Source organism: Amborella trichopoda, chromosome 3, assembly GCF_054954075.1.
Source record: "Amborella trichopoda isolate Santa Cruz 75 chromosome 3, AtrichopodaSantaCruz75HAP2 v2.0, whole genome shotgun sequence".
NCBI classification, from domain to species: Eukaryota; Viridiplantae; Streptophyta; class Magnoliopsida; order Amborellales; family Amborellaceae; genus Amborella; species Amborella trichopoda.
Genome location: NC_142338.1, coordinates 53,340,041 through 53,358,157, shown reverse-complemented (window position 1 = coordinate 53,358,157; position 18,117 = coordinate 53,340,041). Strand labels below are relative to the sequence as shown.

At 33.7% G+C, this 18,117-nt stretch overlaps 1 protein-coding gene across 6 annotated transcripts; it reads right to left on the bottom strand.

Moving 5' to 3' along the window:
• Nucleotides 1–10,791: 10,791 nt before the first annotated feature.
• LOC18429315 (uncharacterized) lies at nucleotides 10,792–16,314 on the bottom strand. 6 transcript variants are annotated; one of them, XR_016051693.1, is made up of 7 exons: nucleotides 15,962–16,314; nucleotides 14,821–14,907; nucleotides 14,151–14,411; nucleotides 12,442–12,637; nucleotides 12,218–12,329; nucleotides 11,173–11,308; nucleotides 10,792–11,104 (listed from the first exon to the last, which is right to left on the bottom strand). XR_016051693.1 is itself a non-coding variant. In XM_088861307.1 (7 exons), the coding sequence occupies exons 1-7, from the start codon at nucleotides 16,019–16,021 to the stop codon at nucleotides 10,998–11,000; spliced, it is 888 nt and encodes a 295-aa protein (XP_088717433.1). In that variant the 5' UTR covers nucleotides 16,022–16,313; the 3' UTR covers nucleotides 10,792–10,997. The 6 variants fall into 6 exon arrangements, 4 of the variants coding, with proteins under 4 accessions (XP_088717433.1, XP_006838664.1, XP_088717434.1 ...); XR_016051694.1 differs by having other exon boundaries at nucleotides 10,792–11,119; nucleotides 15,962–16,313; XM_088861307.1 differs by having other exon boundaries at nucleotides 10,792–11,119; nucleotides 12,442–12,551; nucleotides 15,962–16,313.
• Nucleotides 16,315–18,117: the final 1,803 nt, after the last annotated feature.

Here is an 18,117-nt window from a genome sequence, read left to right as displayed (position 1 = left end):
AATTTTCCATCTTAAATCTCTTTAAAATACTTTCTAAATCATTTTCTTGAGATAAATGTAGAAGTCTTGAACTTCTATCTCTTGTTATCTTAATGCCCAATACATATGAGGCTTCTCCCATATCTTTCATCTTAAAATGGGAACTTAGCCATGATTTGGTATGGTTAATCATGCCAATATCATTATCGGCTATCAAAATATCATCCACATATAGTGACAATATAATAAAATTACTCATACTATTCCAGACATATACACAATGATCTAATTTATTGGCTATATAACCAATTTCAGTGATTGCATTATGAAAAGTAAAGTATCATTGCCTAGAAGACTGTTTTAGACAATATAAAGATTTCTCAAGTTTATATATTTTGTCTCTTTGGCCTTTAATTACATATCCTTATGTATATATCTTCTTTTAATTCTCCATTTAAGAAAGATGCTTTGACATCCATCTGAAATAATTCTTGATTATAATATGCAACTAATGCAATGATGATCCTAATAGATGAAAATTTGGCTACTGGAGAATAAGTTTCTACATAATATATGTCTTCCCTTTGGGTAAATCCTTTAGCTACTAACATAGCTTTATATTTATCAATGGATCCATTTGCATTAAGATTTTTCTTTAGGACCCATTTGCAACAGATAACTTTTCTATCTTTAGGGAGGTCAACCAACTCCCAGACTTGATTTATTTTAATAGAATCAAGTTCATCATCTATGACTTGAGTCCACTCAGCTGTGTCATACGAGCTAATAGCTTCACTGTAGCTTCGAGGTTCATCCATTGTATCCTCACTCATTGAAGAGTAATTATCTGCATTCATAAATACATAAAATTCTTCTAAAGTCGTAGGTGGGGCTATAGCTCTTTTAGGCCTATACGGTATACTTGATTCAATTGACTCACTCTCACCAAATGTAGGGGGAGTTTGAGAAACAGGGTCTTTCAGACCCTTATCTTTATCAATTTCATGTAAGTCAATAGGCTTATTTAAAATATTTTTATCATATATATTTTTTAAGAAATGAGCATCACGACTCTCTACTAATGATCTAGTATCATGGTTATAGAATCTATACCTTATAGAATTTTCTGAATAGCCTATAAAAGAGCATTTTATAGTTTTACTTTGTAATTTATCTATATTTTGTGGTGGTGTAAACACATGTGCCAAGAATGATAAGGTCAGGTTTCCTACCTGTCCATAATTCATATGGGGTCAAGTCTATAGATTTCACAATTAATGATATATATTGCAGTATTGAGAGCCTCACCCCAAAAATGAAATGATAAATTTGAATGGCTCATCATAGGCCTAACCATGTTCATTAGAGTTCTATTTATCCTTTCAGCTACACCATTTTGTTGTGGTGTATATGACATAGTTGTTTGGTGAATTATACCATGCTCCCTATAAAATTCAGAATATATATTCACCTCCTCTATCTGTTTAAAGAATTTTAATATGTCTACCTAACTGATTTTCTACCTCATCTTTATATTATTTAAATGTTTCTAATGCATCTGATTTCTTACTAATTAGGTATACATATCCATAACGTGAATAATCGTATATAAATGTTATGAAATAGTCCATACCTCTATATATTTTCACATTTGATGGGCCACATATATCAGAGTGAACAATACTAAGTAGTTCACTAGACCTTTTCCCTTTAGGGAAAGACTTTTTAGTTAATTTACCAAAAAAAATATGGCTCGCATGTTTTGAACACAATTTCTCCTAAATTGGGGGGCAAGCCTCTTTTAACCATTTGATTCATTTTGTCTTTATTTATATGTCCTAATCTTAAGTGCCATAAATATGGATCATCCATACACATAAAAGCATCAAAAGAAACATCAATATAACCAGAAACTGATGAACTTTCATTAATAGTCAGTCGGTACAAATTGTCAACTTTAGTACCGTACACCAAAGCTCTAAAATGCTTCCCAATGGTAACCCGACCAGACCTAAACCTTATTTCATAACCCTTGTCGTCTAGCTTTAGAACAGAAATCAAATTGTGCCTCATATTGGGCGCATACATTGTATCAGTCAATAAGAGATTAGTTCCTCCTGGTAAATACATTGCTTGAAAGTACCAATACCTAGTACATCGCAGTAGGTGTTATTTCCCATATAAATCTGTTGGTTACGGTTTCAATTCTATGAATCCATCCTTAGTCTTCGAGACATGTCGAGTGGAGGCTGAGTCGACCCACCAATTTTTCAAGTCATGAACGGAAACTATTGATATTAGGACTACGCAGATCAAGTCCTTTATCTTATTTTGATTATTTCGAACAGGGTTGTTATTCTGGTTCCTATTTTTATTTTTCAGCTTAGGACAATTAAACTTGATGTGCCCAATTTTCTTACAATAAAAACAAGTTTTCTCAACCTTATTCTTTTCATTTTTAAAATTTCTCCTCATTCTCTTATACCTATTATTTTTCTGATAATTGAAAGTTTTCTTGAAGATCTAAGAAGATGAACGTTGGGCAAAGTGGACGTCATTTGACTTATTCAGCATTCTTCTCTCAACTTCAATACTAAGATGCATAGGAAGAGTTAACATGGTTATACCTTGTGCAGATTGGTTCAATGCAATTACAACATACCTCTAAGATGGAGGGAGATTGTTAAGAACAATGGACACTTGCATGCAATTGGGGACGGATTCCCAGCTGTAGCAAGGTCCTTTGCGAGCACTGTCATTTTATTGACATGCTCAGTCACTGAGTCCGTTTCTTTTATTCTGCAAGGATTGTATTTTTCTAACAATAATTGTACATGGGTCTCAGAAGTAGTCTCATACTTTTCAGATAGGGAGCCTATCATACTTTAAGTTGTGGTGTAATCCTCAAAGACTCTAATTAAATCATCTCCCATAAAGCTCAACATAGTTGTCCTAACTACTTTGTCATCTTCTAACCATTTTTCAAGTCGCCTTCTAGCTTGACCATTATCATTAGGCTCTAAAACTGGTGGTTCTGTCTCCAGGACGTAATCTACCCTATCTTGAAAAAGAATATATCCAATTTTTCTTTTCTACATAGAAAAATTGTTCCCATTGAGTTTTTCAAATTTGGATAATTCTGACATGACTAGCCTAGATGTCATTTTAAATTTTCAGATAATACCTAAAAGTCTAAAAATAATAATAATAATTATGTTTAAGAAAAGGTTGTCTGCTAGTTAACTTAATAGGTTTGCCGACTCTCGGTGGCCGCAACTTCAAAGAAAATTTTTTTCTCGAACATTTTATGTTCGCATTGCTGTGATGCAACAAAAAATTAATAAAGTAAGGCAACAACTATTTTTATGTCAAATCTTGCATAAGAATAATTTTCATTAAATATGTGAATATGTCTTAGCACAAAATAGAGAGTCTACAATGATATTTGATATTTTTCAATAGAAAATATGGCAATGCATAATCACCAAAAAACAATTCACAAAATCAAGATAATGAAATTTTCTAATTTAAAGAGACCAAAACATAGGATAATTATGCAATGCAATGACAATTATTATGCAAATAAAATATATCAAAAATCCCTAAATTATAGGTCACAAAAAAAATAAAAAAAAATAAATACATGCAATTGACATATAAGCCTTTACTCCAATAGAATTGGCGAGTGGATAATAAGATTCAATAATAATAATAATATGCACTAATTTTCAGTAACAAAAAGATGGAAGAAAGAAGATGCCAGCTGCCTAATTTTCAGCAGTCAATGGTCAGTAAAAAAGCATATAACAATACGCGAATTTAGATGCTTAGCTACCGTGCATAGAGTAGAAAAAAAAAAAACAAGTTTTTTTTTTTTGGGTAGTCTTTACAAATTACTATTATTATTATTATTACTTTTATTAAAAAATAGAGAGAAGAATCATTTGCTTCAGTTTTTGTTACTTGACTGTGGACTCAAGTATGTACTGTATTAACAACTTGATCTTATAGAGAGAGAAAATAACTGCGCAACTTGTTCTACTCTAGAGAAAAAGCCTAATATTGAGACGTAGAGAGAACTTAATATTGAGGCGTATGATAAGTCAATATAACTCTTCTTCAACAACCTTAAACTTTTTTTTTTCTCTCTCCCTATTCTGTTGATGATTCTTCTATGGTCTCTATCTCTATAACTTTTCTCAACAAAAGATTAAACAAATGACTTATCTGAGTACGATATGATCACGTAAGCCAAACGCAATCTAGAGAGAGAAAATATGGCAAAAGAATTTATCTGAATACGCTATGATCACGTAAGCCAAACAATCTAGAGAGAGAAAATATGGCAAAAGAATTTATGAGAAAACTTGAGGGAAGAGATGGACCCACTCCTAAGATTAGGGGCAGTGTCGTGAGACTATCGATCGCAAAGATCAGGCTTTTACCAGAACTGTGAGAACTCTGTAAATTTCTGTGTAAACGTGGCCTTGTAATCTTGGAAGTGGGTGGTTACTTTCTAGCCGTTAGATAACGGCACTTTCTCTTCTCTTTTTTTAGTGATAAGCATTAAATTATAAGAAAAAGAAATATTGCACGTTTAAAGGCCCCATGGCCACACACATACTAACATTTATGTCGGGCTATTTGATGCTCTAATCATCAAAGCGTATATTTCAAATAAAAAAAAAAGAAAAGCTAAAGTATGGGCCAGTCCGGTGTCTAGTGTATGAAACATTTGACCACCCCTTCAACTTTTTCTACTAATTAGATGAGAAATTTATCCAAATATCCACGGGTTATCGAATATTTAATTTTCTATCCATTTCTTTTGATTTAATTTTAGAATACACATCAAAAGATACATGATCAAGACTTGGAATAGTTGCAAATAGTTAAAATGTTGAATTCATTTTGATCAATTTCCTTAATTTTAGATTGACATAATTTTTTTTACATTATTTGAGTAATTAGGTGCACCGAAAAATATATAAATAATAATTTATAAAAAAAAAATATTGTTAATATACCCCAATTAAGGGTTGTAGATTCCTAAAACTTCAAAACTTCATGACCACTATTGGAAAAACCGGGCTATCTAACCGCTAACAGCTCTGTTAGATCGGAACCGAACACTAGCCATGCAGTTTTGGTGATCAACTGATAATTAAAAAAAAATTCAAATATATATATATATATATATATTCTCAAAAATAAGAAATTTGATTTATAATTTATTTTTTAAAATAGTTTTTACATTATGGTAAAGATTAAAAATTGTTTTGGTCATTAATACTCACTTTTATACTTTCCCATCTTTTTCATAGAATTTAAAAAATACCTCTAGGCACAAATCGCTTCATTAAAATCCATTTTTTTCATTAATTTTTAACTTTGTTTTGTTTCAATTATTATTTATATGCTTTTTATATTTTAGGATTTTTTTTATTTTTTTCAATACATTTTTTAATACCTAGGACTTGCCTGGTTAGAATGGTTGAATAGACAAGTTTACCAGTTAGGCTAGTTAAACTGCTTTCGGGCCCATGTCTGATTCATTCTGGTTGGATTTTGTGAACACTATTCGTGGCCATTTATTTTCCCTTTTTATTATTATTAGAAATAATGGGAGATTGCTTATTCACGCTTCAAGCGTCCATGAAGCGGATGCTATACTTATCCTTATATGGATACAGGCCTTAGGCTTAATGAAAAGAAAATAAACCCTCACCTCATATCCTTATCCAGAAAACACTTCGGTATCGGAAATCTTTATCGTAGCTCTAAAATTAATTTTCAACACTAACAATAAAATTTGAAACTAAAAAAGTTGCATATCTTGCGGATATGTGAATGCTTATTTTTAAGACAAAATGGATGGTCTAGATGATTTGTTGTAAAATACACTACTTTTATAATCTAAAATCTTAATATTTTTTGCACTAGATGTTCGATTTAGAGGTTTTTCAACACTTAAAATATCATTTTTAAGATATAATCAATTACATGTCTTAAGGGTATTCATAGAGGCTCAAGTTTTAATATTAAAACATCACATGCTCCTCCCTCACTTAAATGAAAATATTGTAAGGACCCCAGATGTTGTACACTTCATCCCTCTTTGGGAATTGGTTTGATAGGGCTACGACCTTTAGAAATTATTTAGTTGACAAAATAAAAGATTGTTTTAATTCGAGAACGACTCAAGATAGTCCAAAGTCGGCAAAAGAGTTATGCTGATAATCGAAGGAGAATGAGAGAACTCGAATTTGAAGTGGGTGATCGAGTCTTTTTGAAGGTATCACCAACTAAAGGCATTATGAGATTTGGCAAGAAAAGAAAATAAGTCCACGATTCATTGGACCCTTTGAAATTTTAGACAGAAACGAGGTTGTGGCATATCGACTGGCCCTACAACCCGAGTTGGCTAATATATATGATGTCTTTCATATATCACTATTGAAAAAATATCAGCTTGATTCGTCCCATGTCTTGAAGTATGAACCAATCCTAATCTGAAAAGATTTAACATATGTCGAGCAACCGATTGAAATACTGGACAAGAGAGTATAAACATTGCGCAATAAAGAAATCCCTCTTGTCCGTGTGTTTTCACAGTTTCATTCAAAAGAAGAATCGACTTGGGAACGGGAGGATGAGATCCGGGAGAAGTATCTCCATCTATTTTATTAGAGCCTCTCACTCCATAACTCATAAAAAAACTGCAATTCAAGCATTAGAAAACCTTTACTCGAATCATCTCGACTTGAATGTTATGGTTGTGAAAAAACAAAGATTTCAAGCTCTAAAAATAATGTATATTGTAACAAATTATCTAGACCGTCTGTTTCATCCTAAAAATACGTATTCACATATCCGTAATATCTGTACATTTGTTTACTTTCAAATCTTATTATAAGTGTTGGAAATTGATTTTAGAGCCATAATGGAAATTTCTATTGCCAAAAGTACATTCCGGACGAAGATTTGAGGTGAGGTTTTATTTTGTTTTTATAAAGCCTAGGATTTATAGATCTTTTATATATGGAGGTCACATTCATTCTTTCTCATTAGATGTCAAATTTGATGGCTTAAAGTGAGTCACAAAGTCCAAGATTTTCTTTGTTTTGGAACTTTATGTCTATTTAATGACACTTTTATAGCCACCCATTTTGAAATTTAAATGACAAGAATGATTATGACCTCAGTATATAAAAGATAAATGACCTATTTATAGAGAGAAGCATGACCTCCAAAGATGAGATGGTTTTCCCGATATTTTTGGGCTTGTTCAATTTGTACTTCTAGATAGAAGACATCTTATGTTGCTTTGGAAGTTCTTTCTAACTATAGAAAAGAGGCAGATTGATTGACATAGTTATTTTGTTGGGAGGATATGTTTTGAAGTGAGTTGAGGGCTTTATAAAGAGAGGTATATCTCTTATAATTCAAAATTATGACCTTTATTTATATAAGATTTCAAATTGTTGAGATATAGCTATTTGGTGAAGTACATAGTTATTTGTGTTTTGTGGTATATTTTTGGGAGATATTGGTGTTGGGAATCACCAATACCTCGGGGGTTAACTTATTTGGTGAGTCACAAGTTTTTTAACTTATAAGGTGTTTTAAAGTATAAAAGCATGAGACACCTTAGAAATCCATAAAAGTTGTTCCGATATTTGAACACCCACCAATTGATCGTTTTAACTTATAAGGTGTTTTAAAGTATAAAAGCATGAGACACCTTAGAAATCCATAAAAGTTGTTCCGATATTTGAACACCCACCAATTGATCGTTTTGACCTCGATATGCATAAATATAAATTAGACTTTCAAATCTTAGAAATAGTGCATCCTATATCAAATTATTTGGACAATCCGTTTTCAAACATTTCAAGTCTTTTCATATTGGCTCGATAAAAATTTAGGTTAAAATAGATTTTAATACTATTGCAGGAGTTTTCAGCACCGAGACTGCGTCTTCCATGAGGGTTTAGAGGTGCACCTTTGATTGTTTATACAAACAACGTCCAGTTTAAAATTTGCACTAAAAAATAATCATCTTTTTATGTCAGTTGCATATTTAGAGAGATGTTTTGGGAACAAAGCTCAAAACCCACCTTGTTCCGAATTACCTGAGTTGAAACGGGACCAGTAGGTACTGGAGTCTAATTTTCTCCCAAAATCGTAACTCGACGTAACGTGTTGATGAATCATTTATAACTTGTAAATCTATTTTTTTTCAGAATGAATTGAAGTTCCTAAACTTTGTTTAAATATATTAAGTATTTTATTTGGCAGAGTCGGCCAATTGAGCCGAGTCACTGACTTGGTTGGTTCGATTTGGAACAAGTTTGATCCACCAATCCGATCTTTTAAACATTGGTATTGATCAAGTGAAATGTTGTCTTTTATCTATCTTTAGCAAACTGTATGGCATTCTCATCAACACTATAATATCTAGTGTTTCATAGCTCGGATTGGTGGGGCGGATAATTCATCCACAGATTTGTGTCACGTCACTGGACCGGAGATCTGGATTAGGTTTGGATCGGTTCGAAACGATGATTTAAAAAAATATTAAAATAAAAAAATAAAAATTAAAACAAGGGTTTTTAAGGAGGAGTATAAAGAGGACCTAGAAAATTATTATAAAAAATAAAAATAAAAAAAAATAAAAAAAAAGAAAAAGAAGAAGAAGAAGAAGAAGTTAAAATATAACGGGGTTTAAGAGGGAATTGGGCCAGGACCATACAATTCAGGAACCGATTTTGTAATTTCAACTTCTCTCAATGAAATTATAGTTAACAATAAAAAAATAAAAAAAATTCAGGAACTGATTTGGTCTTGACCGGAAATTGCCTAGTTTAATAACCAATTATACTTGAATCCCGAATTGCTCTTCCATCAGCTGCATATGATTCGAACTATTTCTATCTTCCTCTTCCTCATCAGCTGCATATGATTCGAATATACACGCTGAATGTTGAATGTTGACCTTTGTCTACAGGATCTGCTCGATCAATGGCTTAGGAATTAGACTGAGGTTTGATTGATTAGAGTTGATTATTGTTATATTATGTCATAAGTTTTACTCCTATTGCGGAATTACTCGAACCAGGGAACTGATTAAAGAAAAATTTGCTTAGGAAGACCAACATTTGAAAAAAAAGAAATAATCCAAGGAGTCAAAACCCCTTTCAAAATCATTACAAAAATATACAAACAGATCATTTACTTTTAATAGAAGGATGTCATTATCATTGCTCTCCATCGGATAATTGTGAGTGTATCATTCGCTTTCCATCGGATATCGGGTAATTGTGAGTGTATCATTCGCTGACATAAAGTTAAAAAAAAATTCTCAAACTTTGTGACACACTCCAAGCCCTTTAATTCGACATCTAATAGCTAATACCAATTATGACTTCTTTAAAAGAAAAATAAATAATGTCATAGTACACAATTCCAAATTATTAAAGGGAAGAAATCAAACAATATAGAGGGGTTTGTTTTTTAATTTTCATTTCACTAAGGTAACTTCTAAAAATTATCTTCAAAAATACTGAAATTGCGCTAATTTAGGGTTTGGGAACCTAAATATATAGGGCCATTTTAATAATTTAACCCATCTAAGAAGTAGGGTTGCTTGTTTAGAGTGGGTGGCATCACTTAAATACTTCTGTTGTTCAGGATTTCAAACCCTGAACATAAGCACATTTTTGCACATTTTTTGTGAAGATACCTACATGAAATGAAAATAATCATCTAATGCCAAGTGTAATCTTTTGAACTTTTTATCAAAAAAAAAAAGTGGGATATTTTGACCCTTTTAAATTTTGTACCGAGTTTGAACCCCTTAAATGATTTTCCCAAAAAAAAAAAAAGCTTGGAATGATTCCAAATCCTATTTGGCATACTGACATGGACGGTGTTTAGCTTTTGGGGTCTTAATTTACCCTCTATATGGGAAATACATGGGCGTTGTCCAGGAACCAAAAAGTTGGTGTTGCTTCACGTAGTTCACCACTTACTACTAAGGGTTGGGGACCCAAAAAAAGCTCCAAGGCCAGGCCAGGTAGGACCTGGGCCAAGGCCACGGCAGGGCAGGCCTGGTTGGGCATGGCCCTTCCCTTTTTTTTCTAACCCTTTTTTTTTTTCCTTTTTTACATTGTATTTGGCCCAGCCTAGGGTCCTAGACCGGGCTTGAGCTGGCTAGACTACGGCCTGGGCTAGGGCCAAGGCTGGCCTGGCCCATTGCCTGACCTTACATGAGTTTATGTTCCCTAGGCAAAGCCAAAAACTTGCCCCCTTTCTGTGTAGTAGCTAGATTCACAAGTAAGATGACTTGCATGTATAGTTACCACCACCCTTTACCTCTTGTATAAAATTTTGCTTTTGATCAATTCGCTAGGAGGTCTAATAAATACTAGAGAATAACGCAATCTCATTTCTGAAAACAAAAAGGTTACACTTAAATAAGTGATTATATCATAATCATCCAAGACTTATCCCAATGATTTAGCGGCAAGAAATAAGTGAACATATCATTGATTTAATTATAAATATCCTTCAAGGGTTGGACAAAAAGAATACAGACACGCCCCTGGTATGAAATAAAAATAAGCATGTGGTGTGTAATAAAAAACATATATCTCAGTGGGGATAATTCCAACCAAGCATCCTAATTGGATAGTAAGTCAGCTGCATCAACAGATTGTTTAAACGAGTAGAAACGGTAACGGTATTAGCACCAGTAGTAGCAAATAGTTGTTCCAAAAAGAAAACGAGGAATTTGCCGAGCCTAGAGAGTTTAAAAGGTAACGGTATTAGCACCAGTAGTAGCAAATAGTTGTTCCAAAAAGAAAACGAGGAATTTGCCGAGCCTAGAGAGTTTAAAAGGTCGTAATAATTCCATAAGTGCACATACATTGAGTGGAGACTATATACACTTCACTCACCAGAAGTTACAACAAAATGTATAATTTGTTCATGTTCTTATATGTGATGTCCCAATTTCACCTGGTTATCTTCAAAGCACTCAAGAACAATCCTTCCAAGTTAGCCTCCTTGCAGTAGCGTCCAAGTTCAGACATGCCACCATGATCTTCCAACTCCTTTACCACTGCCAAGATTTTTTCTAAATTAGGAAGATATTTAAATGAAAGAGGGTCATACGTTAAAGGCTCATACCAATTGGGAATCTCCTTGAACTTTCAAGAGTTGATGAACTTGGAACTTCTTTCTCTTCCTCTGCTCTAACGCTCATTGCCTGCCAACGCAAGCACTGTACTTGTTTAACATAAGCATCAATCCACGATTTTTCTCCCTGGCAGGAAAAACCAATCCAAAATAGTTAGTAGAAGTCGAGGAAAATGAAATGGTAAGCAGAAGCGAATAATAAGCAATGTTAAAATCACCAAAAGAGAAGGATGAAACTACTTTCTGAGCAAACATGGATCATGCAACTCTTCAACAGTATGAGATGCGATCAAAGCAAACTGTTGTGAACAACAGAACGAGACAATTAATGTGTCACAAGGATGCAGATGCAAGGGTCAGCATCTAACATGGATACGTGTTATAAACACTAACGTCAAAATTTGCTTTTGGGTTAGGGCACATCTAAACATCATCCAGAAGGGGTGAGAGGTCGGGACTTTAAGTAATGCTAAAAGCTTTTATAGTTTAGTTTTGACAAGAAAAATTTAGCAAAAGTGCCTAAGTTTCTGAAGAATCAGTGTCATGTTCTTAGAGAGGTAACACATGCCCAAAACCTTGGACTCGTATGCCCATTTGACAGTGACCAAACACATTCTCACATATCTGCTACTGCTTCAAAAGAATTAATCACAATCTCGCATGTCTCCTTTCTCTTCAATAGAACCGGGCAAATAAAATTAATCATGATGTGTATTTGTTCATATGGAAAAATCATCATCATAAAAAGTTGAAATGCACATAATTTTGAGTCTACAGATATTAACATGTCATGCAAATATAAAGAAACTATTACATCCATCTTTTATGATACAAAAATCTAAGTTAAACCATTTGGATGAGCAAAATAAGGAAAATTCAGGTAGGAAACTCAAAACTGATTTTGCTGAAATAAACAAACCATGTGAGAAGCTAAATAGTATACAATTGTAAACTAGTACATGGTTGTATGAAAAATTATTGTAAACTCAAATGATTCATAAACTAGGAGACTGAGTTAGCTTGAGCAGACACAAACCTCTATCACAAGAATGCCAGGGTAACCGGATTTTAAGTAACCCCCTATATCATGGCTCTTGCTCCACTCTAATATAGACTTCCTCTTCTGCGGTGATTTAATATGATGAAACCTACAAACCATGGGTATGAGAACCCATTCAAAGGTTCAATTTTCAAAGCTCTAGATGTATTAGGAATCAAGAACCAAATACCTTTTTATTTAGAATAAATAAAACCCCTTACCAAATTAGTACTCTTTTGATGCATATTGACATGTCAATCTCTTCTCTTCGTTGCTTCTCTTGATTGTGGGTATTGTGTCTCATTCGATTATTTAAATCCTCAGCTTTTTCCTTAGAAACATGCAAGAAATACACCTCAATGCTCCAAAGGAGAATCTTAGCTCGAGAAGTTGAGTGAGAGGTACCGTAAGAATGCACTGATGCAATATGTTGAACTCTTATGTCATTTATCAATTTATTAACTGGCAACGAAACTGTCTTCCACAATGTATATAACACAATGGATCTAGCAGTATAGCAAATAAAAATAAAAAAATTTACGCATGATAAATAGTGGTTTGATGATATTATTTTTATTATTCCCTCCAACTTTCAAACTCACCACTCTTTGAATATAGAAGTAGCTCCAGATCATGTCTAAGATATCATACATTTTGTGTATCTAGACATGCATATCATTAAGGATTGTAGTCGAAGTCGCAGGTCATGAATTAAGGTAATTTTAATATGGAAATGTACATGATGAGACAATTTACTTTTGATACAAGGAGGTCACAACTACTATTGCTCGTTAGATGTGAAATCAGGTGGTTGGGAATGTGTCATTAACTGGGCACAATGTTCAAAACAAAATTTCTCGAATGTTGTGACGTACTTCAATCCATTAAATATTACATCCAATGGTTGATAATGATTGTGACCTCCTTGTACAAAGAATAAATGGTTTGATAGTATACAATCCCTTTAATATTTATAAAGGGATATATAGTAGTTATTTTGATTATGAGGACAATAAGGTCTTCTGTCACAGGAGATATCACATGCAATCATCTTTTAGCTTCATTAAAATTAACCATGAATAACTATCCCAAATCTTGTAATTCCAAAGCAGTGTCAAATGCCATGGAAAAGAATCAGGAAATGTTTTTTTATTGGGTTTAAATCAGCTTGACATAATCTTCCAAAGTGTGTGGGCAATACTCTTGGAGAAACAAATATCTTCAGTTTGGTTTGAAAATCGATGATTGCAACACCACATCTCAAGTTCAAATCCTACTGCTGAACTACCACCACAAGGAGTAAAGAAAGACCATATTGGTTTGAAATAGATATTTTTGTCAGCAACCATTTTGGAGGACTGAGTAACAGTGGCCAGGGGAGTCCTACCACGTGGAGGGGAGAGGATTAGAAGCAAGCCATGGTGTAACAAAAACCCAGCTCTGCTACCATGCAATAGAGAACAGCTTTGAATAATGTAGTGCGTTAATATCAATGGAAAAAATATGGGCAACCATGTTAAAGGGTATTTCAAAATGCTCTGGAAAATTTTAAAAGAAAATAACATCCACAAAGGAAAATGTGTAAACAAAGGCAATGCCCCTGACAAAGACATGCACAAAAAGCAACTGAATGTGTTTGTTTTCGAAGACAGAAGCATATGAAGTGTGTGTTAAAGAAAAGCAACTGAATGTGTTTGTTTTCGAAGACAGAAGCATATGAAGTGTGTGTCAAAAGCGTCAAACAACCTACCCATATGCTCTAAGAAGATTCTAAAAATCAACTATGACATCTGGCCATGTCAAACATTGAATCAGTGGGCAATAAAAAAGAACAGGTCAAACCACAAAAGTTCACACACTTAAATTCAAAATGCAAAGTAAGATACATGGATTCCAAAAAGAAGCATTGAAAAAAATAAAGCTTACTAACCTGAATTACTTGAAGAATTTGAAAGCCACCCTCATGCCCCACAAGCTTACAAGCTTCTTCTCTAGCAACCATATTTATTGCATCATGATCTAATCTTGATATTTGCCCACTACAAATGACACTTACATGCAGAGGCTCATCTTCTGGATAGCCACGAGGCATGTAAAACCTTGCACTAACATGCCTTCCCGCCACCTTGACTGAAAGCAAGTGGATAGTAAAAGATACATGATATTCCTCTTGAACAGCATCCACATCTCTCTGAGAAAAGCAGAAAATAAATTTCTCATTGCAGTTTATAAACTTTATATAGTGAAGCTAACTGAAGTTTTATCAGTGCTCACAACCTATGAGTATACTGCTAAAAGGAAGCATTGCATCATACCAGAAAATTAATGTGTTGCAGCATAGGAAAGTAATCTATGATCCAAGGGATCATGGAAAAACAATAGTGCATTGGGTCTTCACTGTCCACTAAAGAAATAGACAGTGTCAATGGATGTTGATGGGGGAACTCCCAGAATAGGAAATGACACCCATGGTGGGTCCCACTCTCTCTTCATTTCTGTCCATCATTGATGATGATGTTCCAATGGACTATGGTTTTCCATTTTTTCAATGGATTAAAAATAAATTTCCTATGCTAGATCAGCAAGTCAGGTAACCATACCAAGATCAGATTATTGAGACTTTCCTCCAATCCCATATTGAACTCAAACTCTCCATCTTGTCCATATATCGACCTTAGTGCTTCTACCTAAATATGTGAAACCCAAAATATTAATAAATATCATCAAGTCAATTGTATAAACTATATGGGCACCTTTCTTCAGGCCAGAGTATATGGTGCCATTAAAACAGAAGGCAAATTTACATGTTACCTTATCCATTAATTTTTTTATTTTTTATTTCCACGCATAAGCACGATGACACAACTGAAAAAAGCATGTAAAAACTCTTATTCGAATGATAGAATGTGTATCCAGTGTCTTTTACAACTGATTTAAGATTGCAAGAATGTCCAGTCTTCCAAGCAAATAGATTTGGAAGAATCAACCGTGGATAAATTGCAATATATTCCCAATAGTTTCTACTTTTTCAAAGATAATAAGAATATCTTGAATGGCCATTGCTGTTAGCAACAGACCATCAAGAAGAATCGTGGTCGTACGTTGTAACAACTAACGAATGTAAGGACTTGAATGCAATGAATTTCAATCAAGCCAAATATAAATCCAACAAACAACTAAACAGTTGGGGCAATTAATTAAGTTACAGTCAAATTTGGTTAACTAATTTACAACCAGTAAAATGCCGCCATCTACTCGAGAAACAAGTATCTTAGCCTCAAGGGCGTTTTATTCCCACAGCCCCTAATTCAATTAACCAAAAAAACAAAACAAAAAACCAACCATCTCCACAAAGAAACCAATAAAATATCATTCCCCAATTCAAAAATATATAATACAATTACGACAAAAAATATACAATACAATTAAATACAATATAATCTGAAAGTCAAATTCAATTCGCAAATATATAGCACAATTAACTACCAGCAGTGTCCCCAAACATCATGAAGTCCTATCCATAAATTTCAACACTAATTTTTGCTTTCGCTTCTTGAATTAGGGCGTTCTTGAACGATTATACCATCGCTATAAATTTCAGGAATTATGGCTATTTTCTGTCAACAAATTAAACGATCCTTTCACTGTAAATTACTGGAATGAGAGGGATCCGCCATATCAGTTCGTACCAAGGAATTAAAGCAGTCACAAAATAATAAATAAGAATGACAATTACATTACCTCTGCGATTTGACGGCGCAGATTGAGCTTCCATTGTGGTTCAGCGTCCGCCCTCTCCATTTCAGCAGGCAATTGAGTTGGGCGGGAGCCATCTACAACAGAATTGCTCTCCTATATATAAATATGGATTTCTATGATTCCCCCGCTCATGTTATAGATGTGCGTCCCCCCTCTGAATTTCATAAGGAGCATGAATGTTGGATCCACGTATTTTAAGAGTGTTTAACCGTTTAGAATGTGAGTCATGGTGATCTAGAATATATAAAGAGAAGATAAAATATATATATTTTTTTCCCTAAATTTAGTAGTCTTTTCTAATTTTTTTACACTGCCTATTTGAGTGCCCTCTTTCTTAACTTCCATCTTTAAGATGGATATTAGATGGTTTGGGATCGCATGCGTGTGCTGACTCACAAAACACATTTTCAAAGCATTCATGCTCCGGTCCTACAAGTTAGTTCCACGTCTTTCAGGTATGAATATTGTTAGTTGTTATTGGGTTTATAAAGCTAAATTAAAATATGATGGTAGTCTATAGAGACTTAATGCCAGCCTAATTGCTAAATGATATAATCAGGTTGCTGTAATTGATTTCTCTGAAACATTCAGTCATGTTATTAAGCCTATTAGTATTCGAATTGTGCTCACCATAGCTATTGTGTGTCATTGGCGTATCAAACAGTTTGATGTGAAAAATGGTTTCTTGCAGGGTGCGTTTAAAAAATTTGTATTTATGAAACAACCTCTTAGATTTGTGAGCTCAAAATATCCAAATCATGTCTGCAAATTTATACGGTCACAAGCAAGCACTACGGGAATGGTTTAATCGTTTTTAACGCCTATTTATTATCACTGGGGGGTTACAGCATAGCAGATTTATCTCTATTTGTTTCTCGCACTACTCAAGGCACTATTATCATTCTCCTTTATGTTGATGATATTGTTGTTACAGGTGATAATTCAGATCTTCTTGAATTGTTTAATTCTCAACTTGGAAAGGAAGTTGCAATGAAAGATCTTTGACATTTCACCACTTTCTTAACATAGAGGTATCTTATTTTTCAAGTGGAATTTTTTTATTGCAAAGCAAATATGCCCAAGATCTTCTTGATCGTGCTCAGATGCTCGGTGTCAAACCTATTTCAACACCATTGACAATGAAAAATAATATTCATGGGAATTCTGATCCATTTCTTAATCCATCACTTTATCGGAGCATTGTTGGTGCACTCTAATACATTACCATAACACGACATGACCTTTTTCTATATTGTTAATACAATATGTCAATTTATGCATACCCCTACAATTGCACATTTTCAGGCAACGAAGCAGATTTTATGTTATCTCAGTGGTACGCATTCCTATGGTATAGGAATATTATATGATAGTTCTCTGAGTTATATGCTTTTTTGGATGCAAACTATGTTGGGTTTTCAAACACTCACCGTTCAACAATTTGGTTTTACACTTATTTTGGTTCCAACTGCATACCTTGGAGTGCTAAGAAACAATCGACTGTGGCTTGTTCAGGTGCTGAAGTAGAATATCGATCTATAGCATCCACTGCTGCATAATCGACATGGGTTTCTTTTATGTTTTGAGATATTGAGGTGCCTCTTCCTCAGCCACCAGCATTTTTTTGTGACGTATATCAGTACTTTCAATATGACAGTTAATCATGTTTTTCATACTTGGACAAAACACATTGAGTTAGACTATCATTTTGTGTGTGACAAAGTTGTTCTTTGATTACTTATCATTCGATTTGTTTCCTCTCGCAATCAAGTAACTTATATATTTACCAAGCCTTTGCCACGAGATGTTTTTCAAGATCTTTGCTTTAAACTCGGGCTTCAACTGCCCCCAGCCGAGTAATAGAAACAAAATTCAAAAAAGATAAAAAAATCTACTACTATTTCTTTTTAAGAAGAAAATATAACAAGATAAGAAAATATATATTGCACATAACAAGATATGAAAGTATATATCACACTATTATATTACCATTATATATACAATGAAATAACCAACACAAAAATTATGTGGGGGCAGAATTATTTTCTCAAAAAGTTCTTCTCTCTCCCCCAAATTTCTTTAGGTGCACCTTACTTTGACCGGTTAGGGCCTCAGGCTCCACTTATGTCTAGCAATGT